The following is a 26,172-nucleotide window of genomic DNA, read 5'->3' on the forward strand; positions in this document are numbered from 1 at the left end:
GCGCATCGATCGCTCCAGTGCATGCATCCACCCATCCACCCTCTCGGCGCTCGGCTCCCTCGGCAGCTCCAGCCCTCCCCGTCCCCCGCCATTTCAGACCGGGACGGAAAGGAACGCAGAGCGGCCGCCGCGGCGGGGCGGGCAAGGGAGGTGCCAGCGTGCTCCCGCGGCAGCGCCAGGCAGGTACCGCCTGCCCCATACCCCACCGAACTGGAACTGAATCGCCGCGTTTGCTTTCTTCCCCTTCTTTTCCTTTCAGAGATGGGGTGGGGAGGGAGCGGTGCTGCTTCCCAGAGCCGGACACCCTCCGACTCCGCGTCCCCCTCCTTCCTCCCGGCGTCGCCCTGCAGAGGGGCCGGAACGCCGGCTAACTGGGTGGGGGCCTCCACCCGGCGTCTGTCCCGCTGCCGCCCGCGGGGTTGCGCCCTGCCCCGCTTCCCCTCCGCCGGCATCCTCCGGAGCAGCCTCCGCCTGCTCCTCCGCCGTCCTTCCCCGCGGTGCGGGCGGTGGCTCGGCGGCCGCGGGAGGGGGCGACGGGACAGGTGGCCAACGCCCTCCGTGAGCCCGACGGCTCCTGCCGAGTGACCCGCACCCTCCCCTTTCCTCACAGATCCATTCAGTTTAATCCTTCCACCCTTCCCTTTTCCCCAGCCTTCCAGCCCCTGTGCGCGGGGCCGAGGCGCCGGGCCGCGCCGGAAAGTTTGGTCGGCCTGGCCGCGTCGCTGAGTGCGGGGAGCCGGGGCGGGGCGGGCAGCGGCACCCCGAGCCCCGCGGGAGGTTGTGGGGATCCCACCGCTGGGCCAGCACGGGAAAGCAAATACACCGGAACCCTAAACAGGTGTGGCAGAGAAGCCCCCAGGTGAAGCCGTGTTCGGTCCGCGCCTGTCCCGTCAGAGCCGCCCGGCAGCGGGAGGCGGGTTCCCCGGTTGTGGTGAACCTGGCCGGGCTGCCATACGGATCCGGGAGGTCTCCACAGCCACCGGGGAAAGCGGCGGCGAACAGCATCATTGCCCCGCGAGAAATACTGTCTGACCTCTTCCAAGGTTTAGTGTATCCTGGGTCTTTTATCTCTGTAGTCGGTGCCTTTCAGCCTAGTCCCCACGCTATGTTTCTTATGTATAATTTTGTTTGAGAAACAGCATGCCCTCACAGCTTTTTGTCTTGTCTTTCAGGGAGGGAGTTGCTTTCCGGTAATAGTAAAGGAACGCGAAACTGAATGAGAACGCACCAACAGCATCCTCATTAGCCGGAGCCCGACTCTGCTTAATGTTGGTTTCTTTGTCATCAGGTCTGCTAAAAAATGACAGAATATAAACTTGTTGTCGTTGGAGCTGGTGGTGTAGGCAAGAGCGCCTTGACAATACAGCTAATTCAGAATCACTTTGTGGATGAATATGACCCTACAATAGAGGTAAACAATATCAGCTTGCACTCGTTTTGTGAAGAGAGGTTAACAGCTAAAATGCTGGTTCAGTACTTTTGGACAGTTACCATGAAAACATAGAACAAGGCTTTATAATAAAAACCACTCAAAAGTAATGATCAGCATCAGACCAGCACTGGAGAGGAAATTGTGCTTCTTCATTTGGTTATGGACGATTATGTTCAATTAAAGTATGGTGTTAATTGCTGTGTTTTGTTGGACAGTTTGGATGCATGCTTTTAGGATCTCTGTGACAAACTTTTTGACAAATTGATGTGGAAATGCTTGGCGAAACTCTTTATGGCTTTGTATGCAACCTCTTAAATGAGAAAATTTGTAGTTCTGAAATGTATGCATCAGGCTTTCGCAGCCTCTATCATTAGGATCTGTTTCACACAGCACAAATGTGTCCTGGAATGTTATGGTGAATGAAGCAGAATTTGGAGCCTGGTTTTATTTGTTTATTTATTTATTTATTTAAAAACCACCAGTGCCTGCTTCTGTACCTAGAAAAGATATAACTACTGTAGTGGTTGCTTTAAAATACATGGCACAGTTCCTCAAAATCTGAAATTGTATTTAAGCTTTAGAAGTTATAATATTTTAAAGGTATTTAATGAGCAGGCAAGTTCTACCTTTTAAAGATAAGGAAAATACTAGTGTTGCCTGAAGTCTCCTGTGGATTGTTGGATTTAATAACCTCAGACCATGTAAAAGTAGAAATGACACTGTAAGTTACAGAAGAATTTTATGTTCCCAGCACTAAAGCTCTGTAGCTTATGACTTCATTTATATGTTTATACAGTGAGGCACTTCCCAAGCTCACTTGAAGAAATCACAAGGATTTAAATCTTGGCTTAAAATGGTGACTTGGAAAATGGCTCTGTAGTCATTTTCAGGTAGGCACAAGCAAGAGGAGCCAGTGGCCTGAGGTGGTAGGATGTCTTACTCCAGTGAAGTACAGGCCTCTATGCCCCAAACAGAGACATGTTGGCTTGCGTTTACATTAATGTGCCTGCATGTTGTCTTGTCCATCTGTTGCATGGCCAAGTAGCCCCATGTATGCTTGTAGAAGGTTTGACCTATGGAGAGAGTAAGGGTGTGTGACTTGCCACTAGGAGGGCAGCTCTTGCAAGTAGAAAGATGTGAAGTCGTAACAAGTCATCCAAAACACACTTGCCAAACAGCAAACACAAAACTCGGAGAGGAAGAATCGAAATGGGATTTTACTTTTTCCTGCAAAAGGAACTTTGGAGGATTTGGTCTTTAATACTTGTCATGGTCATCTGGGTTTCTTTGAGGTTGGAGATGTGTTTATGCATTAAAAAAAGTACTGTGGAGGTTCTGTGTTCTGAGTTGTCATATGAAGCCAGAACTGTGTAAACAAGGGGTGCAAAACCTTAAATGCCAGAATTCCTAAATTGCTTGAGGGATTTTGATAATCAACAAGCTTAATATTTTGAGGAATGCCAAATACATTTTAATGCAGACTTATAAGATGAAAATGCAGTTCCTCATAAAAGAACCCAAAATCCCAGAACTGTGTCTTTTACTCTGTAGTGTGCAGGATGACTGTAACACTGCGGTGTGGTCCAGAATCAGAAACCTTTAACCCAATGGGTTTTACCAGCATCCACAACTTGTTGCATGCAAAAGTATTAAATCTTCTGCAACTTGTACAAGTTCTTGTCTGAGTACTAGTTCACATTTTTGTCTTCTGAGTTCTGAGACCTTGATGATGGAGGCTTATCTTCTTACTTAAGCGGTAAATCTCTTTGTGTGCAGTTGCAGTGCTATGATCTGGTAGGTAAGCTTGTAGGGAAGAAATAATTCAGTTGTTAGAAGAGTCATCTGTGATTTGGAGTGGCAAACATACTGCAGAGAGTGGGCTTATGAATTGGGTTTAAATGCTCAAGCCCTTGCTTGAGCAGGATCTGTTCAGCTGAAGAGAGTTGCTTGATTATGCTTCCTGTATAGATGTGGTTGGGGTGGTAGGGGGTGATCAGAGAACAATAGCTGTAGAGTGGCTTTTATGCAGTATGAGGAAATAAGGCTAAAGTTGCTTTTACTAGTAAATAACAACAGTTAAGACAGTTCAGTAGTTTCTCACTTACTACTGTTTCTTTCATTGCTATACAGCTGTTGCCAAAATACTTATTTTCCCTGGCAGATAAAAAATAAAGCTAAATATTTTGTAATAGACTGAGAAGATAATTCAGTGTTTGTTATATATGATGGATCCCACAACTACACAGTTATTAAATAATTTTAAGTCTCCTGTGGTTAACCAAATAAAACTCAACACTTCTAAAATTCTCATGTTGTGAAGACATGATGCAAATTGTAGAGGGAAAAATACAGTAGTTTGATATCTGAGCATAGCAGAAGATGGGGCGCAGGGGGAGAAATTAAAATCAGTGTATATTTGGGTGGCTACTGTTAGTCCAATGTATAAGCTTTATATGTGTTTCACGATTTCATATCTTACTTGAGGTAGGTGTCTAAGCGTAGATTTACAGCCATGTAATTTTTTAAGTGTTTTATTTAACTGTGTGTACATTACCCTTGTAAATCTGGGTTTCTAATACACAGAGCAGTTGGGCTAGTGCCCTCTACTGGACGAGGTCTGTTAAATCTTACCACAAGCTATCACAAAAAATTTTGATTTTTTTTATTATTATTATTTTTTACAGCTTCAGCATGTTTTAGTGCTAAATATATGTCATCTTTTAAATGTTCTAGAGAAAGAACAGCTTTGCTAGTTGCCTGGCAGAGGGTTTTCAATTGGATTAGCAAAATCCCGTGGCTGATTTAGGAATACTGATATTTAAGTCTATGTTCTTAAATGACCTATGCACTTGTGAAACTTCCACCAGTATTTAGTAATAGCTTATTCTTAGTAGCTGTGATATTTTAACATAAAATCACTGTTAAAGTGGATTTTTACAAAATTATGGCTACTGGCTTAGGTAGGATTTATTAAGCAGTGGGACATGTTTTAGATAAATTCCACATGTAGCATATAGCTGAGACTCCTATTGCATTTTCTTATCAGTGCTTGGGAATAGATGGAATAATTACTCCTTTACTGTAATTCATGCTGGTTTTTAAGGCTTCTGAAAGGCCAATAAAAGCAGGTTAAATGATTAATGAAATAAAAACATTTTTATATAGATATGCTGAGTCAGTATACTGGGGAAAAACTGCAAATTTGTATTTGGAGTCAAGTACTGCTTCTACGTTAATGCTCTAGTTTGCATTTTGCTTTTACTTAATAGCCTTATACTGGATGCTTCCTCACTGCTTCTTCATGGCGTTTATCACTGTAAATCTCCCAATGTGCAGTAAAGCTACTGGATTTTTATAAATTTTGAAATCTATAGATTTGAAAGCTGGTGAGGATTTTTGTTGTTGGAAGGGAGTCTGGTCATTTGAGTTCTGCAATGATGTCTTGAAGCAAAAGTGCCACAAGTACTAGAGCGGTGTCACTTTGTTCATCCTACATTCTGTTTTGCAGGACTTAGAAGTTTTACAGTATGGTAACACTTAAATAAACAAATTTTATCTTGGCTATGTTTACACTGGTGCTCGCTATAATGGGGTTGGCAGTCCCAGTAGCCTGAGGTTTTAATGTGGTGCTTCAGTTTTCTTTCCTACAGTGACAAATGTGATCTCACGTTTGATGTTTTGCAGGGGGAAAAAGAGGGGGACACAAAAAAGCAAAGTGTTTATTATTTTAGTAGCTTGGAAGGAAGTAATAAGCTTGAGTTTTCTCTCCCATGTCTTGTCTTTTCCTTCCGCCTCAAATCCCCTTTCTAGTTAGTGACAAAATTCTCTCACCAGAAGTGGGCAAAATGGCCATTATCACAAAGCGTTCCTTCTTTTTGTGCCTGTGCTGTGCTTTATGCTGGTACATCTTTGCTGCTACTGCTAACATTCTAGGCCTGCTAAAACTAACAGTTCTTAGAAGTGATTTTCTTCTCTAAAAAATGATTTTCTTTGATGAAAATTACTTAAAGCTTTTGTTTAGAGCTCAGTTGAGGGGAGTTTCTTTTCCTTTGAAGTGCTAAGATGTAAAGGAATAATACAGGCTTTTCAAGAACTGTTTTTCATGTTTTTAAACTAGCAGTCAAATTGTAAGATGAGAGAAGGAAAGGTCTGTAAATGTGCTGAGTATGGTGATAGAAGCTAATACTTCACTGTGAACTGTCGTAAAGGTAACATAGGACATGGGGGATCTAATGTTGAATTTAAGTGAATTGGAACCAAAATGTGCCCTTTGTGTTTTTTGGGTTTGTGGTTTTTTTTCTTGTTAAGCAATGAGAATATTAACCTTATTTTCAAACGCATTGGAACTTGTTTGTCTCATCTGTAGCAATATTTAAACGTGGCTTACAGGTTTCTGAAGTTACCTACTTCTTGAACACTGAATTTGCACTTCTGCGAAATAAATATATCCAAAATCATGTTGGAAGTAAACTTTTATCTTTAAGGTAAACAGTTAATATTGTTTTACCTGATACTGTTAAATATCATCCAGGCTGAAGACAAATGTGTGATTATAGAGTTTGTTTAGTTTAAGATACTGATTCTATACAATTATCTCCTGCTTGCTTTTTTGTGTGAGCAACAGGAAATAGAACCCTTTGTAAAAATACAAATATATAGAAAGCACACAGGAGTAGGTGTACTGTGCCTTAAAATGGGTACAAAGGAAGGAAGGTCATTCTAAATACATCCTGAAGTTGGCTAGAATTGCAACTTTAATTCTTTAATTTTCTTCACAGTAGCTTAGATTCATCTCTGTATAGTGTTAAAAAGAACAGCAATATTGTGTTAATATCCAGCTAAGGGATCTGAAAGGTAATACCAAGATTTTGTGTTTATACCTTTTATTTGTTGTAAGTACTCCTTACTGAGAATAATTCACAGTGCTATTTGATGACCTGTTTTCAAAGCTGTTGACATGTTTTTATTTCAACTATGTAGATGTTTATAGAAGTTATTGGGAAAAATAATGCTTATGTTCTTATCACTAAAACTATGTACTCATAGTAGCCTAGCATCAAAAAGAGCTGTAAATAGGCATTAAGATCTAGTTGCTTGATGCTTTGTACAGATTTTAGTCACTTGATCAGTTACCTGAAAGCTCTGAATTGATAGTATTGAAATAATTTGTTTCAGTATCTCTGAAGCAACCTGTCTGGGTGTTTATACAACTCTGTTGGTCTGGCCTGGCTAAAGAACTTGAACTTCAAATGTATCAACTCAACTTTGGTAACTTAGTAACAGATATGACTATATGCATCTACTTAAGGCACACAAAACAGATTTCCTGTCCCAAATACTGAAGGCTTTTTATGCTCTATTTCCCTTTTAGTTGTATAGATTTTTGGAGTTGTCTTACTTGTGTATTCTGTCTGGTTTATTACTTTGGACATTGTTGCGGCACAATGCCTTCGTAACCATCCGTAGAATGAAAGTCAAGTTTTACTTAGGAAAAAAAGTATTGGCAAATTGAGTAAGCTTAAATAAAGTCAATCCTTTTAAAATCAGGATCACTGGTTTCTTTAGGGTTTTTTTTTTCCTTAACAGAGACAAAGGGGAGATGCTTTTGATCTGGATCCAAATTGTACTTTTTGTCCTTCTGTGCAAAATAAGAACACTGCCCTTTTTCTGTGTGTATGCACATGAGCTATTACTCACTAAAGAACTGGAATACAGAAAGATAATGTCTTTCAGTGCTCTTCCCACTTCTGGATTTTACTGTATGCATGTAAATTTGGGACACTGTTTTCTTACTCTCATTTGACTGTCTGTAAAGTTGGATTTTAATTCTTATGTGTTTGAGTTACAGGTGTTTGAAATTTTACTTGTTTGTGTTTAACCAAGCTGTATGTGTTTTTCTTTTCTTAGGATTCCTACCGGAAGCAAGTAGTAATTGATGGAGAAACATGTCTCTTGGATATTCTTGATACAGCAGGTCAAGAAGAATACAGTGCAATGAGGGACCAATATATGAGAACAGGGGAAGGCTTCTTGTGTGTATTTGCTATAAACAATACAAAGTCTTTCGAAGATATTCACCATTATAGGTGTGTATATTGAAAGTTAATCAAACAACTCTTGTATTAAGTGGACAGGTTGCTTGTTCTTCCACTGGGTAATAGAATGGTTTCTTATGACATGGCGTCTAAGGGGAAACTTGCAAATTAGCGAATTATTTGTGGGTTTGTAGGTCTGGAATTTTGGGTAATCTGAAAATCTGCTGCCTCGTTTTCAAGTTAGGCAGAAAAAACATCTCAAAGTTATTCTAGTATAAACTAATGTGACTTAGTGTTTCTGCCTATTCATAGTGAAGACTTATCTAAAGTCTGCCCATTCCACAAATAAAATTATGTGCTCTGATGGCAAAACTGATCCAATTGAAATTGCACAGACAATAATGTCAATTGCTAGCTTTTGTTCTGAGAGTGGAGCAGAAATACTGGTGGAATGTTAAAAAGTAACATGTGTGAGCCCTGACGCCTAAGAAGAGCCGACACACAGAAAATGAGGGCTCCAGGATGACTGCTAAAACCAACCTGTTATTAGTTTCTTCATCCTCACTCTTATCTTAATAATTAGCTAAAAATTTCAACTCATGATTTCATTATCAGCTACACTAATGTAGAAAAAGCAGTTTCTGGTGATTACTGTACCAGATCATTTATAATTCAGTAGCTTACTATTATACTGAATTCTCCTTGGGTATTAGAAGGCAATGCAAATCCCACTGATTGTTGAGTTTGGCAGCATCCATTTAAGATCAGTTCCAAACACATAATGCTAAGCTATTCATAGTTAGGCATTTATAATGCTGTCAGATCCATGTCACCGTATGGTGGAGGAGTGTTCTGCTATCATCGTTACCCACAAACCTAACATCTAGTTATAAGCCAAAGTTACGCATTTTTGTTACAAATAGAAGTTACAGTTCCACATTTAAGGTGGGATACCATGGTAGTTCAGGGTCATCAAAGTCAGCAGGTGCAACTGCCCTGGTGGCATGGTTTCATTTTCTCCTGTATGCCAGCAAATCAGCTCGTTTGATTGCAGTGTGATGATGTGAGTAGTTAAACAGGTAAATGCCTACCTACAAAAATAGTTTACTGCTGGCTTATCTCCCTGGAGCAGCTGTGAGATCAGGGGAGTACTGTTGCAAATGAGAGGGGCACAACTGCTGCATATTAACCCACGGAGAGATGAGTGTTATGAATGTGTGCACCTTCTCTGAGGACTGCTTCTTTTTTATATTTAAATTGAGCTAGCCAGCTTTTGTATAAATTTAATTATATATACAATTTTCTAACTGAATGTATCGGTACTGGTGATTTAAAAAAACCCACCAGAAACCCAAACACCACCCCCCACCAAAAAAAAAAAAAAAAAAAACAAAACCAAACCAACAAACAAAACCAAATCCAACCAACCAAAAAAAACCCATGTAAGAGCACAGTAGGGGCGACAAATTAGAAAGACGTCTGTTGCTCTCAGAAAAACTATAACCTGTCTTCATTATCTCACCGGATTATTACAAGTGGTTTCCCTCTGGTTGCAGAGGAAGAAGTGAAAAAATAAGGTAGATGCTAATGTAAAAGGATGGAGCACAGAGGTTTTCATGTGGAATTTTCATTTTTTAAAGTCAGTTGCTGTTTTGCATAAGAAGTCCTTCCCAGTTAATTTCAAAGAATGTTGTGAGTCGAATGCTGGAGTTTCTACTGTGGATTCACACACCTGTGGATAACCTTTCAGACTGAAGCTGAAGGCTTATGAATAAATAACCAAAACCAGTGATTATATTAATTAAGGAACATACTGCTAGATTATTTGGGAAGGCAAAAGTAATAAAATGAATTACTGTTATTTGAGATTTTTGAAAGTACTTCTAACTAGTGTTTCAAAATGTTTTTTAACCAGTGGTTGAAACGGCTCTCTTGCCAAATCTCTCTTTGTACAAAACCAGGCTGGTGGTCTTCAAAGTTTAAAAATCCCTGTCTAAATGCAGAGTTTGTAATGTTATTTTTAATAATAAAACAAAAAAAAAGACACCATCCCCACCCCCTCCAAACCAAAACAGACAACTGGCATAATGCTTTGAAAGTGTTTCATGCTGGCAAATGAATTGAGTATTCAGAGTACTGACTATGAGAGGTAAGAGTAAGATTTATGTCAGAGCATCTTAGGCTTGTTCTGGCACTAGCTGTTAAAAAATATGTGCAGAAGTTTGAAAAATAATCTTGTTTTTAAAAATAAGGTGATAAACTTGAGAGTGACAGGACTGGTCAGTTTATTTTTTGATGGCTTCTAATAGTGTATGTGTAGGAAACTAACATAAGGAGTGATGATGGAGTCTTTCATTGTTTTAAAATCGTTAAATACACTAATACCTGTTAAATACAGTCTTTTTATTTTTTTTTTTTTCTTTTTAGGGAACAAATAAAGAGAGTTAAAGACTCTGAAGATGTCCCAATGGTGCTAGTAGGAAACAAATGTGATTTGCCTTCCAGAACAGTAGATACAAAACAAGCTCAGGATTTAGCAAGAAGTTACGGAATTCCTTTCATTGAAACATCAGCAAAAACAAGACAGGTAAAGCTCAAAACTTACCAGAAACAAATGCAGAAATCTTATCTGAATTATGTATTTATAATTATTCTAGGCATTGATGATTGCTCTGTCATACCAATAGATATATTTCTCCAGAATAGAAATTCCTGTGGTGTGTCTTCTTTCTGTGAACTCACTGACAACTGGTACTTGTTTATTAATGAGTGATTTGCTTCAGCTGTGCAAACTTGAAGCATGAGACCTGGCCTGCCATTACTCTCCATTGTCAAACAGTTGCAGTGTTCTTAATGTTTTGATAGGTTTTAATAGAATGAAAAACAGTTGTACTGAGAGGTGAAATGCTGTTTTTTCCTCAGCAAGAGGATTAAGCAGACAAACAGCAAATTAGTTTATTTTGGTTTTAGTCTTTTCATTAATAACAAAAGGAATTTTTCTTTGAGGCATTGATTCAGTGTTAATGGGACATGCTTGATATCCCTTTTTATAGCTAAGCATTTGACCATAAGTCTTTTTTGAAATGACTGGATTAATTGTGTAAACTAATACTCTTCTAAGACTTTAGAGCTCCCTGTTGGTTTATTGCACACAGCTGGTACAGGTGAAGAGGCAGCTGTTAGGGTCCTTTCAGTGCTTCTTTCAAAGTTTAGGTACAAATCTCTGCATTCAGGAGAAGACAGGCTCTACAGATAGAGATGAAACCGGTTCTGTACTTCTGAAAGAAAGCGTTCTTTTTGAAAAATGCTGGTTGTGGGTTTTCTTCTAAGAGTAAAGACTTACTGTTAGTACAGATTAGGTCAGGCCTGAATAGCTGACTATCTCATAATCTCCACAGTCAAATGTTATGTGCAAGTTACAAATCACAAATTAGTTGTAGCAGGAGATGGCAAGTAAGAGCAGAACGCTGCAATTTGAATAACAGGTCAGTGCAACTGCTAAGTAGGTTCAGATGCATCACTTAGCAAAATTTCCTCATATCCAAAAATAACTTGTCCTGTATATAAGAAATGAATATTTTATTAGTGAAAATTTGCTACACCTGCTCAAATTTGTGACAAGTTGAAACATGGACTAATTGGTAAAATTTTACAGAAGAATCAAAGAAATGCTAACTTTTGGCAATAATCTCTTAGGTAGGATTAAGAAAACCAGCTGCACAGCTTTAATGGCTGAGAATAAATTAGGCCACAAGAGCGTTCCAAAGAGTGTAGCATATAAGTGGACTGAATAAATACAGTGTTCTTGTTTGGAAGGTCCTGTATTTGATATTTCCTGTATTGGAAGGTGGCTGTCATTGAGATGTTAGGATAAAAAAGGAGGAACTCTGAAATTACATTTGAGGTCTGAATCATAGAATAGTTTGGATTTGAAGAGACCTTCAAAGCTCACCTAGTCTAACCCCCTGCAGTGAGCAGGGACATCTTCAACTAGATCAGGTTGCCCAGAACCATATCCGGCCTGCCCTTGGAATGTCTTCAGGGATGGTGCATCCACCACCTCTCTGGGCAACCACTTCCACTATTTTACCACCCTCACTGTAAAAAGTTCTGTACTCATATCGAGATTTTACTCTGTTCAGCCCGTTTCATGGAGCATTAGGCTTTGTTGGGGAAACATTCCTTTTGCATAGCCACTTTCTAATAGTTTGATGTGATTATGTATTTTCAAAGGTTTCTTCTCCCCAGCTCCCTTGCAGTTTACTCTGACAGGCAGCCCCACCATGCCTCACCATTACTAAATCAACATGCTCAATCACCACTTCAGTTTTATAATCTTTATTTACACAAAGTCGTATCAACTTTTTTTATCTTTCAGACTTTTAAGAGGTCTGTTTAAGGAGGTTTGTACTTGTTTCAGAGTACAATAGATCAGTCATATATGAGCTGTCTATAATTTGACTACTTTTATCTGGGGCTTTTCTGTTGGTACCTAGAGAAATACAGTATTACAGAAAGAATCTGACTTTCGGTTTTTGTTTTTCAAAGCTGAGCTTTATACACTTTACAGTTAAGGAGTCCCTAAAGGTGTCTCATGGACTTTAAAATAAAGATGCCTAATACACTCTTTGAGAATGCTGGCTTCTAAAAGTTAGAACCACTAGGCACAGTTGCTGACTTCTTTCATATCGCTGTTCATAATGTGTTATGAAACTGCTTCATAAGATGCTGGATTATTAAAATATTTTTGAGAAGACAAGTGAATTGGAGGAAGAACCTGATCTTTAATTACAGCAAGATCACCTGTATTTGCATGTGTGCTTGTGTATACATATGCATTTACCTATTATGATCTTTAAGTCACACTGTCATAAAAAGATTGTGCATGTATATACACCTTCTTCCAAAGTAACCTTTTGAAGTAGGGGATTCAAACCATTTTGTGAGCTCCATGTGGCCTATAGACTATATTTCTGCTGGTCAGAATTCAGTCCTTGGCTAAAAATAAATAAATAAAAATATTTGGTCCTTTCTGGTTACATTCAGAACTCCCAGGTACGAGCAGATGTACCTTGTGGTCTGGTAACTTCTGGAGTTTGTAGAAGATCTGACATGAATATTTAGAAGTAGGAACCTTCTTTTCCTTTCTTGTATGTACCTCCTACCGCACTGAAACAGCAGCACTAATGCCCTGCTGAAGGAACCCCCACCATCCTTGCATTAGACCTTCCTCAAGCCCCACTTCTGCTGGAGCTCAGATTGAGTCAGAAAGGTTTCTGGGGAAGGAAATGGAAGATGAAAATGGAAAGTTGTTGCTCTTGATCGCAAAGCCACTCTTATTAAATGCAAGGCATGTGCATCACTTAAACTCATTCTTTGCATCAATGACACTTAATTCTTTCACAATCCTTATGTAGAAGGATGCAATTTCTTGAAGTTTATTTTAGTAGCTGTTTTTGCTTTTTTCTGTTTAACATAAGCTTTAAATTAAAATTCTCCCCTATCCACATGAGCATATGGCTCCCAGTATTATCAATAGTATCAATGAGAGATGAGAGGCAAACCTGATTTATCTGTGCCAAGGCTGAATCCTGCATTCCTTACTGCCTTCCATTTGCCTGCAAGTTACACAAGGAAAAGCTGTAAGGCTGTATCCCAAATGTGGTTTGACTGTAGAATTTTGTTTTCCTTGGGAACATTTTGACTGTCCTGCTAGAACCCAATTCAAAGGCAAAGCAGATAAATAGACATTATTGTAAGCATTGTAAAGGATACCCCAAAGCATTTGGTCTCATTGAGAATATATACTTGAACAGACTTTGAAGTGTTTAATGAAGTTGACCTAAATCACGAGGATGCTGTTAAAAAAGCATTACAGTTATTTCATCTGTCTGATGTACAATAGGTTAGGCCCCAAATTTGCGATGAAAGTAAGTTGAGAACCTGTGCCTGGTTTGAAGTAATCAGTGCAGTGTTTAGAGAACAGCATTCCTACATCTCATTGAGATTCATGAGTAACTGATATCTTAAGACAGTTTGCTTGAACCACCTTGCCAAGTTTTTAGAGATTTGTTGTATCTGTTTAATGATATTATTCTGTGTTTTACTTCAAGCAATTTTTAATGTGGGTCATGTATGCAAGTTCCACTTTAAAACTTTGTTTTTAATTAGTTAAAATTTTGTCAGTCTTCACAACGGGAGTTGAGTTTTTCCATGTTGGTAGTTTGTTGTAAGGTAAAACGTTTCCAAAAAAGCGTAGTTCCTCCCAAGAACAAGGGCCCAAGAAAAAAAAAATACTACTCCAGGATGCTCAGGAAACAGGTCTGTTACATACCTGTTGTAAAGATAAATAGGTGCAGCAAAAAGAGGATACATGTGTCCAGTGAGTTAAATTGAAGTAGGACAGCTGTAATTCTGGTACTTCCTACCTTTGGAGAGATTGATTTTAATTGTGATTTTGTGTAGTATTTAATATGAATTTACTAATGTATGTTTAGTATTTAACCGCTGTCAGATGACACGATCAGCTTAACACCCCCTCACTCTCCATATTAATGGAGGTTTTGCATGTGGCTGAGTTCTACTAACTGTTTTCAAACAGTCCTTTGAAGTATTAGATCTCTTTTAGAAACAGCAAAAAATTACCCTTAACCTATAAGCTAAAAGTTGCCTGAGCTAGCAGATTTTTGCAGGTTTGTATTCTCCAGTACTGAGTGAGCTGACTCTACTATTACGAAGTTTTATGTTGGGAGTGCTTTTATGGAAGTGAATAGAAATCTTTTTGCTAACCCTAAAAGCTAAATGAATAGCTTTTTGCTTTATTTGTCTACCAGTTGGTTTTAAGAGACCCGCTCCTACAAAGTGTATAAAGGTGGACACAGAACACTTTTGAGATGCCAAAGCTAACTTTCATTAGTTTCCTTTAAACATTATTTACAGAAGCAGAACATGTGAAAATTCCTGTTTGCGCTTGAAATAGTCTTTCTTTGCACATAGTCATTTTAAATCAAATGTTTGGCTGTCTCCTAGGAGTCAAAAGCATCTTGAAAACATTGCCTCAAGGTCATGGGTTCTTGGGGCTGTTTAGATGTTGAAATTTTTAATATCTGCCAAAGGGTATTTTTGCTTCCAGTTCTGACAGCTAATAGAACTGGTTGATTGTATTTTAGAGATATGGTCCATACTAATTTAAGGAAAACATACTGAAGAATTTTAAAAGAAATGGATATTTAAATTACTTCTTAAGTTTATAAGACTGGTACCTGGCTCTTTAAAATGTCACCCTGTACTAATGACATTAGCAAATGTGTCTCTGTACAGATTTTCTTTCAGAATACCTTATTTCATAAGGGGATCCATAAGCCTATTCTTGGTGGTGGCAGTGGTAGCAATTTCTTTTCTGTGTCTCTCCCTCTCTGCATTGCTAAAGCAAACTACATTTCAATGGTGATGGGAAAGCTGGCAACAAACATTGACGGACGAATTATTATCTAATTATTCATGTGAAAGCTCCATAATCAAATTATGTATTTCTACTGCAAAACAGTAGATTTACAAAAATGTTGATTCTTGTACAGCCTCTGCTTTGGCACATAGCACCTTGTCAGTGTTTACTGTTTCCTCCTTCCAGGAAAACATGAAAATAATGAGCTTTACTTGGGTTTTGCTGGGTTTTTTAAATAGCTTTTTTCACATTTTGCAAGCTTTCAGACCTGGAATATAAGACCGATTGTCTTGTCCATACTTCACTACATCCTAACAGGACATATCACTCATAACAAATACAGTCCAAGAAATAAATCTAATTAATCTTGACATTCAAGTGGCTGTAGTTCAGAAGAGCAGATAAGCAGCAGTATTCTTGAGTCTTCAACATGATAACCTATGGCACAGTTCATGCAAAATGACCCAACAACTGTGGCAGTAAATGTTACCTGTTACTTTTAGGTGCATAAGATAAAGATGGGTTGGAAAGATGAAGCATGGAAAATCTGCCAAATACAAGCCCAGATTGTGCATTTGGTGCTACTTAAGTTTGGGGCTTAAATGGTTGTACCGTTTTCCACAATCATCAGTCTGTTCTGGTTTTATTTTCAAATAATGAGTTTGTATTAAATTAACAGCCCTGTTGATCTGGCTGAGGAGACAATGAAGCTTGACCGTAAGGCAGATTTCCTCTCCCCTTTAAAAGCTGCAGCTAAACATGTTGTATCTTGTTATAAGAACATCCTCTCGGATTTGTCTAAATTTTTAAGTTAATGTACAAATATAGTCAATTTAAAATAAAATAATTGAAAGCTGGTGCTGTACCTCTTTATCTTCTCTTTGCTTAAACTTCAGTCTTCATACTTTTGTGAATGCTTATGGATCATCCTATACAGGTGGCCTAAGCACAGAGCTGCAGAAAGTAGGGTGTGAGACCAGAGAAGGAAAACACATAGCTCTCTGTCATACATGGAATACTTGAGCTCTTCTCAACCAGAGAAAAAACGTGAGCAGGAGAACGTCACAGGCTGCTTGCACTTATTTCTTATTATGGGACCCTCTTGGTTGCCTGAGGTGAGCCCAGAGAGAACAGATTAGGTGTCCCTTGAATGTTGATGTGACCCAGGCTCTTAAATGTGATAATAACTAACTATTGCTTTTTCTGCATGGAAGAATAACATCCATAGTTATAAGAATAATTAATTTTGAAAGTTACCCTGAACTATAATGTACTTCAGGTACTTCTTAAAAGCACTTTGCCATAACTCGAATATCCCTTTTACTAAGTTTAGTAACATAAATAGCTTTAAAAACAATATTGCCTAAAATTTAGTGTTCTCAGATTTTATTTCTTTGTAACCTCTTAGGAAATTGCCTGGTTAGACTTCTTTTATACTTTGTTAGTTTCTTCACAGATTTTTTGCAAAGAAAGTACACCCTGCATAAAGAACAGAACATAAGTGAGCTTGCTTTCTTTGCGTGCTCAAACAGTAATAGGTTCTCACTTTTGCTTAGGAAGTGAAAATAGGTGGTTAACTGTGTGTGTTTATAAGTAACCCCCAGTTAACAATCTAACAAGGTTTTGTGCTGCTAAATACATCCATGCCCACAAAAATGTGTGATTCAGTAACGCGTCTCAGTGCAGTGGAATTATGCAGTAGAAGAACATAATCCTCACTCTTTTTTATCCAAGTGTTACCTTGCACAAAAAATAGGAGGGCTTGAAGCATAGATATTCACAGAAATTGATAATCAAGAAATTATTTGACTGTTTCTCTTTTGCTTGCATTCGAAACAATTTATCAAGCAGCAAACGTGCAAGCCCAGCATTTTAAATATTTAAATGGGATCCATATACTTCTCTCACGTAAAGCTCATAATTTCAGTGGTTTTGTTGTGTTTTTTCTTCTCCTGTGCCATGGGTGTCCCGGTATCTCATGATTGTTAATGAAGCAGTTTTTAAGGAGTTGTGTTTTACAATGCAGAGAGTGGAGGATGCTTTTTATACATTGGTACGAGAGATTCGGCAGTACAGAATGAAAAAACTCAGCAAAGAAGAAAAGACTCCAGGGTGCGTGAAAATTAAAAAATGCCTTATAATGTAACAGGGTAAGTTTTGTAATGTAACAGGGTAGGTTTTACAAATCACTTGCCAAATAAAAATGATCAACGGTATCTTGCAAATCGGACATTTTATGGCTAATCAGTGACATAAATTAAGATCTAAAGCCAATCAGATTTCAGTATTGTAGTCCTGAATAATATTCCTAGCAAAGGCCCAAGTACGGATTTTCTTTGTTTCATGGGGTTTTGATAAATAGATGAAGAAGTCTTTACTGCATTTTAAGTTCTCTGTCTGTGAAACAGAGACCAAGTTTTGAGTGTGAAGAGGTTTAATGTTTCATTATAGATATATAGCAGAGACTTGAATATTGATTGAATCTTCAACTTGATGAACTGAGGGGAGAAGGTCATAATATTTATAGTCCTCAGATGCAGAAACAGGAAGTTCCTAATCCAGCACAGCAGTATTTGGCTAGCAGCTGGCATACAGGATTTCTTAATTCTTGGGCTCTTCCTTATGCCATGCTGTTTCTAAAAAAAAATTACCATTTCCAGAAATACAGCAGCAAAGCAAAAGTGAATTAAAATAGGGAGGAAAAGGGGTAATGGGAAAAAAAAAAAAAAAAAAAACCAACAAAAAAGCACCAAAACCAAAATTGTCACAAAATAATTTTTTATCCATATACTCCACTGTAAGAGAAAAGGAAGGAGAATGGAAAAGTACAAGTTGTGATACGGAAGAAGTGCTACCTAAATCCCTTCCAGTGCCTTGTGAATAAACCATCAGAATAGCTCTTTGCATATATTATTGCCCCATTATTTCTTTCCCTCTTACTGTACCAGTGCAGCGAGTTGTTACTTACGTACTTGTCCAGTAAGAGGATGACCTGGAATTTCCTATTCCCAGTAAAAGAAAAAACATTTTCCAGGGGAGGGAGGAGAAATTTTGTTTCGTATCAGTTCCTGCTAGATCTGATCAGGCTTATATTCTCAGCTTTTAAGTGATGAGAGAATTACTTCTTCAAGGTAACTCTTTAGATGTTTCCTTAAAAACATACAATTTGTGATACTTTTGTATCAAAGGTTTCCTTTGCAGGAAACTGGAAGCTTTAGTTACCAAACTCCCCAGTCTTGAGTCCAAATATCAATAAGATTTATACCATCAAAATACCTTGTTTTATTCTTTACTAGCTGGCACAAAGACAACTAACAGCAGCTTGGCAAGATTACTTTTGATGAGAGCAATATGAATTAAGTTGCTAAAGCCTGCCTGCTGAAAAGCAACTTTGCCATTTCTTGCTGTCTTACTAATGTAGCCAAACCTCAAAGTAGAATTTCTTTTTGTGTACTGAGACTTTAAAGATCCTGAATCTGTCTGCTTTTCCTCTTTGTGGACTTCCTTGGGAGAACAGGATGGTGGGAATTGTGGTTTTCATTGGTTTTTTTTTCCAGTGGAAGCATCTTTTCAGATTTTAAGGTTTTTTTGGGGTTTTTTTTTTTTTTGATAGCTCAGTGAATATGTGCTTTCTTTCTATCAGTTTCTTTTTCTTTCTTTCTGCCTATGTCCAAGAGAAGTATGTTTCTGAGGTTTTGGGTGGTGGTTGTTTTTCCCCCAGGGAATTTTTTTTTTATCAATAGTGGATATTGTTGGGTTTTGATTTGTTTTTTTCTCCATACCTTATTTAGAAAACAGTCTTGGATGTAAAACTGTAGGACTCCCAAGAGCCTGCTCAGGGGAGGAAGCATTTGTTTTTACACTCAAGTGAATTCTACGTAGTGTTGATAGTAATTTCAGCAACTTTGTATTTAAGAGGCTGAGATGGAGAAAGCATACTCCAAAATTATTGTGGTATAGCTGTAGTTCTGTAGTGTTTCTAGTGGAATAAGAAATCTGGCATTTAAAACAGACTGGCTTGTATTACGTTCAGTAAGAAGTCATATTAATTCCGTCTGATGCATAGTAGATAGCTAAGGAGAACAGCACTTAATGATGTGAGTCTTTCAGCTGGGATTTTAGACTTCAAAAATACAAAGTGCTTATTATAGCACTTTGAAATAATAGAAAGCATTTATTTTCCTTTCCTGCTCTGGATAATCAAATTGGATGGCTCACAGTGTTTTGCTATCTCTAAGAATATTCAGTTTATCCTCTTGCTGCTTATGGGATGCCTTTGTAGTTATATTAATCTTGTACAAGGTAACTGCAAACTTTGGCTACCCAGATTACCATTAACAGCTGATGCTTTCCAAGAGATTCATTCCTTTGGCTGTTACACAGTAAAGTCCAGAACATCTTCTGTTTGTAATTTCTAACTAGCGAGAAGAAACTCCTAAAAGTCAATGTAAAATCTTCAAAAGATCTCTTTTCTTGAAAGTGTTAAGGTTTTTACATGAAAATTTTACTATAACTAAAATTTCTCTAGGGCGTAAGTTACATATATCGATAATGTAATTCTGACAGCTGGGTTAATAGTAAAAAGTTTGAATTACTGAAGTTCTAGATTTGAATGTAAAAGTTTCTAGATTCTTTATTGAAACTGTAATGATTTTTTCCATAGTACTAGAGTTGTACAAATAATTTGCTGATGACTGATACCTGTCTATGTGTATATGTTTTGTATATTTAAAGAAAAAATATAAAACCGACTCTTATCTACAATTTATAACTTGTTTACGTTTCCCTGGCCATTGCAGGGGTTGGAAGTAGATGATCTGTAAGGTCCAGTCCAACCCAGACCATTCTGTGATTCTGTTTCTGCGGCTGGGGTGTTAAGGAACTCCTAATTCCTAAATGAATTTAGGGTTTCTTATTGATAGCTGGGTGAATTACTGAGTCTCATGCATGCTTGTAACCATGAAACCAGATACCCAGATTTCCATATGGTCATGGGACCATGCTCCAAGAAAAAGTTGTAGCCAGGAGCAGGCTGTTTCTGTGGGAACAGTTCTGATACATCTGTTCCTGTTACCTTTTGTAGTTGCCCTTTGGAAAAGCAAGTGTCAGGAGCAAGCTCTGTCAATGCACCTTTATGGAGACAGTGTGGTATAGTTCTAAGCGTGCACAGTGAGTTTTGAGTTTCTAATCCTGAGCCTGGATTTAAAGCACCCATTCAGTACATCTTACGCTTTCCAAAAGGCTTGCACACAATAACTCTACTGTTAGAGGGAGGAAGATCAGCTGCATGCAGTCCCTTATTACTGAAAGAAGTAACTAGAAAGGTTCACCACCTTTGATCTTACAGTATTGATGCCTTTAGGGACCTTCTGTAAACACCATATCCACCACTTACATCTAACATGTATGGATAGACTTAAAAGTGAAAGACCTTAGTTTATCTGGAGTTCTCCAGTTCTGATTCACAGGTATTCTAAATGTAGTTTTGAATGTCATGTTATATTCATGACCTGAATTTATGAGGAATTGTGGCAGGACCAAACTACTGAATACATAATTAATAATTTTAAAGGCTTGATCTTCAAAGGTGTAAATGCAAGGACCAAAGCTAAATCAATTCCCTCATAATTTGCAACACACTTTGTATTTAATAGATCATCACCTTACTGTGTAGAATAAAGATTTCAGCCTTAATTGTGAATTCCTGTATTTAAAGGCCTGTAATAGTCTCTGGATATTACTTTGTACAAGTTATTTTCTCTGTAGTGAGGGTTGCTCATTTGAAGAGTGAAATGGCAGTTTTTGTTTAGCATGTCTCATTTGAAGACACCCCTGAAAGCCAACAACCATCCTCATAATGAAAATTTGTCCAACATACTAAAGACCAGTGTGAAATACTGAAAGGTAGTTTTGTAGGGAAATGTGAACAGTCTTGTAGAAGAATACTGTGCAGAGATTTTTCTTATTCTGATCTTGTGATCTAATAATGCAACTTCTGCCTGTGGTGATTGATTCTTAATACTGTCCTTGTAGCTGAGATTAGAACTGCAGGAGATGCACTTCTTCTCACTACTTCTAGATCATTACCCTACATGAGCATTGCTGAATATTCACTCGGTGCATTAATGCTGAAGTTATACGCAAAATACACTAGCTGTCTGTAAAACAGTATCAAGCATTTCTAATTCTCTGGATTCATGAGGGACATGACCTTTTCCAGAGCTGAGGCTACTCTTCCATTAGGCATGCTGCGTCAGTTTTATAGTGATCAATAATATTTTAAAATGTAGAAGAAACTATTTGCAAGTGGTGTTTGTATCTTGCGAGACCTTGCAGAAGTGCTATTAGTGTTGGGATATGTTCGATCAAAGCTGTGTGCAGCCTATCAGTCATGTGTAAATGTTTTATGAACTTGAATGTGAAGGTTTTAAATAAATAGAGGTTATACTGGGAGCACTGCTTTAACAGTGAAGCTACTTAACACCTCAGTGTTTGGACTTTCCATATTAAATTTCATCACCATTTGGAGTTTCACTGAAAGTAATGAATTAGGTGATTTTTTGCTTGTTGTGCTTTTTCAGAGTTCTCTTTCAGTTTTTTTTATTGAAGTGGGCATCCAGGAGTAAACAGAGTCTTAATTTTTGTTGGCAGCTTGAAGGTAATCTCTGTAGCTGACAAGAGGTGGGAAGCTGCATGTCAGTTGTAGGGCTAAATTGCTAGACCCAGTTCCACAGGGATGCAGTTGTCTGCTGATTCATTAACATCATGCTACTATTTTTGATCTGTCTAAAAGGTAATACCAGGAGTAAGGCAGTGAAGAATCAAGATAATTTTTTATTTTAATGATTTTGCAACTGTCCATACTAAGACTATTAAATGTAAAGGTTAATTGACAACATGGGTACTTGACTGGAATTTGGAACAGCCTGAAAGCTAAGCAATAAACTGGTTCATGTAAATAGGTTGTTACAAATCATAACATGTAACATTGTACTTTGATAATGGTTCATATCTGGCTTTTACATACATTGCTCTCTTTTGACCAGAGTTATTTTTGTCAGCTATAATTACTCCACAAAAAAATACTCAATTGGAAACGTTAGCTTTTGTGGCTCTTAGATGTCTGTTGTGCCTTTTGGAGCCTTGGAGATTTTAAGTGACTGTACAACACCATAGATAATGTGTTCTGCATGTATTCTAAGTTGAATAGAATGATTTATCAAATAATAATTTTCATTGGAACATTGGACTGATTTGCATAAGTAATGATTTATAAAACTGTGCCTGATAAATTACCTGAATATGGATACTAATCATAACTATGTCTTTGGTACTGAATTCTTGCTACAGATATTTGTATTTACTTTTTAAAGCTGCCTATAGATTGTTAAGGCATAAACAACATTATTCTGTGGCAATATGATTTAGATTATCTATATGATTATACATACATATAATCTAAATATGTGGTACCTGTACTTTTTCAGTTTGAAATGAGACATGTGCCCTCTGAGATGGCGTACACTAAATTCAGTTCCTTACCATAATAATAATGGAATTGGACCTATGTGGTGTCTGTGGTCAGCCCCTGAGCAGTACCTCACCCAGGCTGGGGAGCAGCTGAGAAAGAGGGCAGGCAGGTGTTGGCTGTTGCAGGCATCAACACAGTTCATTCAGGTTCTTGTTTCAGTGCTGCTCACAACTCGGGAGGGGAGCAGCCTGTGGCTAGGATTCATTGCTCAAATGATGGCAGCCCATTCCCCACCACTGCTCTCCTGTAGGTCCCTCTGCCCATGCACAGCAATGCAGTCAGACTCCCCTTACGTGTTGTCCTTCCACCTGATTGTGTTTCTCCCAGCATGTCCCTTCCTAAGAAGCAGGAATGCTGGAGAGGACTGTTGCCCTGGCAATTTCTGTAACCCCCAGTCTACTCAAGGGAACGTTAATAAAAGCCTCAGAAAGAAGACACTAACGTCTCCTGGCCAGCAGCATAGTAGATTGAATGGTTCACCTCATCAGGTCAGGTGAAAACAGGCTTTACCTGAGCAGATACAGTGTCAGTCTGTTAAGGTGATCTTAATGTGTGTGTGTATGTGTCTTTTCAGGGTGTTGATGATGCCTTCTATACATTAGTTCGAGAAATCAGAAAACACAAAGAGAAGATGAGCAAAGATGGTAAAAAGAAGAAAAAGAAGACAAAGACAAAGTGTATAATTATGTAAATACAGTTTATCCTTATTCTTAAGAAGTACTTAAGTAATTTTTGTACATTACACTAAATTATTAGCATTTGGTTTAGCATTACTTTACTTTCTGCTTCATGATCCTGTTAGCTTTATCTGAATGCTTGTTTTAAATGACAGTGGAAACTTCATTCCTCTTAAAGTGCCAGTATTCTTTGACTGTTGGTTCTTGAACTAGCAATGCCTGTGAAACAAAAAACAAAAACAAAAAAAAAAAAAACACACACAAAAACCTGAGAACTGTCTTGGGACTCTTTGGTGCATGCACAGTTGCTAACTTCTTATTTTTCTTACTGATTGTGAACTTCTGTTCTGTGTGCAAACCAAACAATGAAATGATGCTCTATACATTCTGACATCCCCTTTAGGGTTTTTTTTGGCATTTAAATCTGGTTGGGAAAAAGGACTAGTTAGCAAAAGAGACTTTTCATTTCAGCCTTTTATTTTAGACTGACTGCAATATAGAGAGACCAGAAGCCTTTATAGTCTTCCTGTAGATTTTGCTTCTAGGCATCTAGTCTTGTAGCATTTGAGATCAACTTTAATGAATGTAAAGATAAAACTTTCACAAAAAAAAAAAAGAAGTTTTTCACTGCAGTTTGTCTCGGTCGCTCCTTAAATACTCTATTTTTTCTATAAAAAAAAGAAAAATTAAAAAAAGACAACAATGCACATCTGGCAGTGGAAAAAGTAAAAGTTCGAATTAGGTTGATTTGATATTGTTAATACATTGCTTTAAGACTTTCACTAACTTTTTGTGTCTGAAGACCAAGGTGAAATCCTAGCTCTCCTGTGTGACAAATCTGTAAGTAACTGTTCAGTAGGTACAGGATTTCACCCTTAATGTGTCTAGAAAATACAAGAAAGCCTTAACAGATAAGTTGGTTCAAATTCTTAGGTTAATTCATACGTGGATCCAGAATTTATCATAAGAATTAAATCAGAATGAATCCTAAATTATATAGGGAAGTAAAACCATACCTTTTTTTCCCCCCCCAAGAGTGGCATTGAATATTTTCAGATGCCCATTTTGTGCAAAATAGGGGAGGAATTTTAAATTCTAGTAACATCAAATGAATGAATGAATGAGTTGAATTTAGCTGCTTCATGCAAATAATTTGGAAATCCACTATGCCATAAAAATGGTGTGGAATTTGCACAAACCGTCTGCATAAAACATGGTTTCCAGAGTCGATGTTGTTTGTGTACTGTTCGTGAAGTACTTGTTTTGTTGCACAGAATAAATGGTTGGTGAGTGGCATTCCAGTGTCTAGACTATGGTGAAGCTAGACCAAGATTTTAACATTGTCTCTCTCTGTGATTTAAGTTCTCTTGTGATCACTCCCCCTCTTTCCTTTCTCTGATTGGAATTAATGCAGAATTTTTGCAGAAGCTTTCAGTTTTTGGTACTGCAGTAGTCTAGGTATTCTGCACTGAAGTAACAGCCAGTAGTAATTCCAGTGTTGCCAGCTCCTGTTGTCTTACTGTGTGTAAACGTTGCATTGTTTGGTTGGTTGTTAGGGCCTGGGTTCCTGAAGGTATGCTTCTTCATAGTACCTAACTCAGCTGCAGGGTGAAACATGAAAATGTGACTCTGGTGTACCCAGAAAAGTAAAACACAAGACATCGAAGCAGGATAGTTCAGGACACTGGAAAGTCTGGAGCAGGGAATAGCAGCATTGCCCTAACCTCGAAGTATACCTAAAGAATTCTGTGCAAATCTTACACAGTACAGTTTTCTTGTACCTGCGTAACTTGGACCATTTATAGGATGTCAAAGGTGCAATTGCATGAGGAAAGTATTCTCCTGCTTCTAAAATACCCCCCCACCCCCACCCCTCCACCCCCTCCCCAAAAATCTTGTAGGTGGAGGGTTGCCGAACAGGCAGGACTGCTGCCTGTCTGGATTGCTGCAGCATGTCTGGATTGCTGTGTGTTAATTTCAATGTGGCTGAGAAAAATAATGCCCTTCCCTGCCTGCACCTCCCCATTCCCCATCCTCCACCAAACCCCATGCTCCCTCCCCTCCTTTCAGCTTTGATGTGAAATATAGATTATTAAATATTCTGAAAAACAGTAATAGGAGAACCTAACATTATATCATAAGGACCAATAAGGAATGAGAAAAGATTCTTAATGTTGCAAAACATTTTATAGCTTCCAAGGTTAAAACATTTTGGAGACAGTTAGTTATTTGCACATTTTAGACACTCTTGATTATATATGAAGAAAATAGCAAAAGTGGGTAGTATACCTTGAGTAAATGGAAGTAATCTTAAGTTTACTTCAAGATTTTTGGTAACTGAGTCACACTGCATGTAAAATTAGGGCTGGTCTAAGATTCTTAGTTAATGAAAAACTGGAGAAATTTTAGATGAAAAGTCTTAATCATCAAATGTGGATTTATATAGCTCTGATATAAAGCTATATATATAATAGTTTTGTGTTGGGGTTTTTTAGTAAATATGATCCGTAGCTACCAGTCTAATTAAATCAGTACAAACCCTATTTAGATTAGCCCTTATTTACTTCAAAAAATACACATCCTTGCCACTGTTGTGCAGTTTTGTCTTAATATTTTTGAGATTTGGTGAAGCATGTTGGATTGCAGCTTGCACAAGTCAATCTCATAATTATCCTGTCTTTCCCTATTTGAAATGCTTTCAAAGAACATACCTGGGTGCTGTCTGTTCTGATAGCAGCTACTAAATGAATATGTGAATTGCTTACCACATTAATACATTAAAATTGCCATGTGTCAGGGAGTAACACCTTCTTACAGTAGCTTTATGTAACTCTGGTAAACAACTTTCTCATCAGTTTTTCTCAGAACTGAAATTTCATTATTTTGACCAGTCTCATTGCCCCAAAATGTTTTCTAACTTAGTTTCACCATATAGATTTTGTTACGGTAGCATGATCTCTGTAATGGGTAAATACTGACACACAATCTTCTGCTCCTGTCTACACTCTGAAGCAATACAATTACCTTCAAAGACCATCAGACTGTAAACAAAT

At 38.0% G+C, this 26,172-nt stretch overlaps 1 protein-coding gene across 5 annotated transcripts; it reads left to right on the forward strand.

Moving 5' to 3' along the window:
- Positions 1-23,477, forward strand: KRAS (KRAS proto-oncogene, GTPase). Of its 5 annotated transcripts, XM_061359945.1 has the most exons (7): positions 1-183; positions 1,173-1,411; positions 7,340-7,518; positions 9,895-10,054; positions 16,938-17,053; position 19,818; positions 23,017-23,477. In XM_061359945.1, the coding sequence occupies exons 2-7, from the start codon at positions 1,301-1,303 to the stop codon at positions 23,131-23,133; spliced, it is 684 nt and encodes a 227-aa protein (XP_061215929.1). In that variant the 5' UTR covers positions 1-183; positions 1,173-1,300; the 3' UTR covers positions 23,134-23,477. The 5 variants fall into 5 exon arrangements, with proteins under 5 accessions (XP_061215929.1, XP_061215911.1, XP_061215901.1 ...); XM_061359927.1 differs by lacking the exon at position 19,818 and having other exon boundaries at positions 3-183; positions 1,289-1,411; positions 16,938-17,061; positions 23,017-23,116; XM_061359917.1 differs by lacking the exon at position 19,818 and having other exon boundaries at positions 5-183; positions 1,177-1,411; positions 16,938-17,061; positions 23,017-23,116.
- The last annotated feature ends 2,695 nt before the right edge of the window (positions 23,478-26,172 follow it).

This window comes from Neopsephotus bourkii, unplaced genomic scaffold (genome assembly GCF_033783945.1).
Source record: "Neopsephotus bourkii isolate Nb327-2 ecotype Australia unplaced genomic scaffold, CSIRO-AGI_Nbou_v1 NB_107, whole genome shotgun sequence".
NCBI classification, from domain to species: domain Eukaryota; kingdom Metazoa; phylum Chordata; class Aves; order Psittaciformes; family Psittacidae; genus Neopsephotus; species Neopsephotus bourkii.

Excerpts from the sequence above, each read along its gene's own strand:
- KRAS (XM_061359945.1), top strand. The coding sequence starts at position 1,301 with ATGACAGAATATAAACTTGTTGTCGTTGGAGCTGGTGGTGTAGGCAAG. Across the intron at positions 7,519-9,894 it reads GAAGATATTCACCATTATAG|GGAACAAATAAAGAGAGTTA; the intron begins GTGTGTATATTG and ends TTTTCTTTTTAG. Across the intron at positions 10,055-16,937 it reads CATCAGCAAAAACAAGACAG|AGAGTGGAGGATGCTTTTTA; the intron begins GTAAAGCTCAAA and ends TTTACAATGCAG.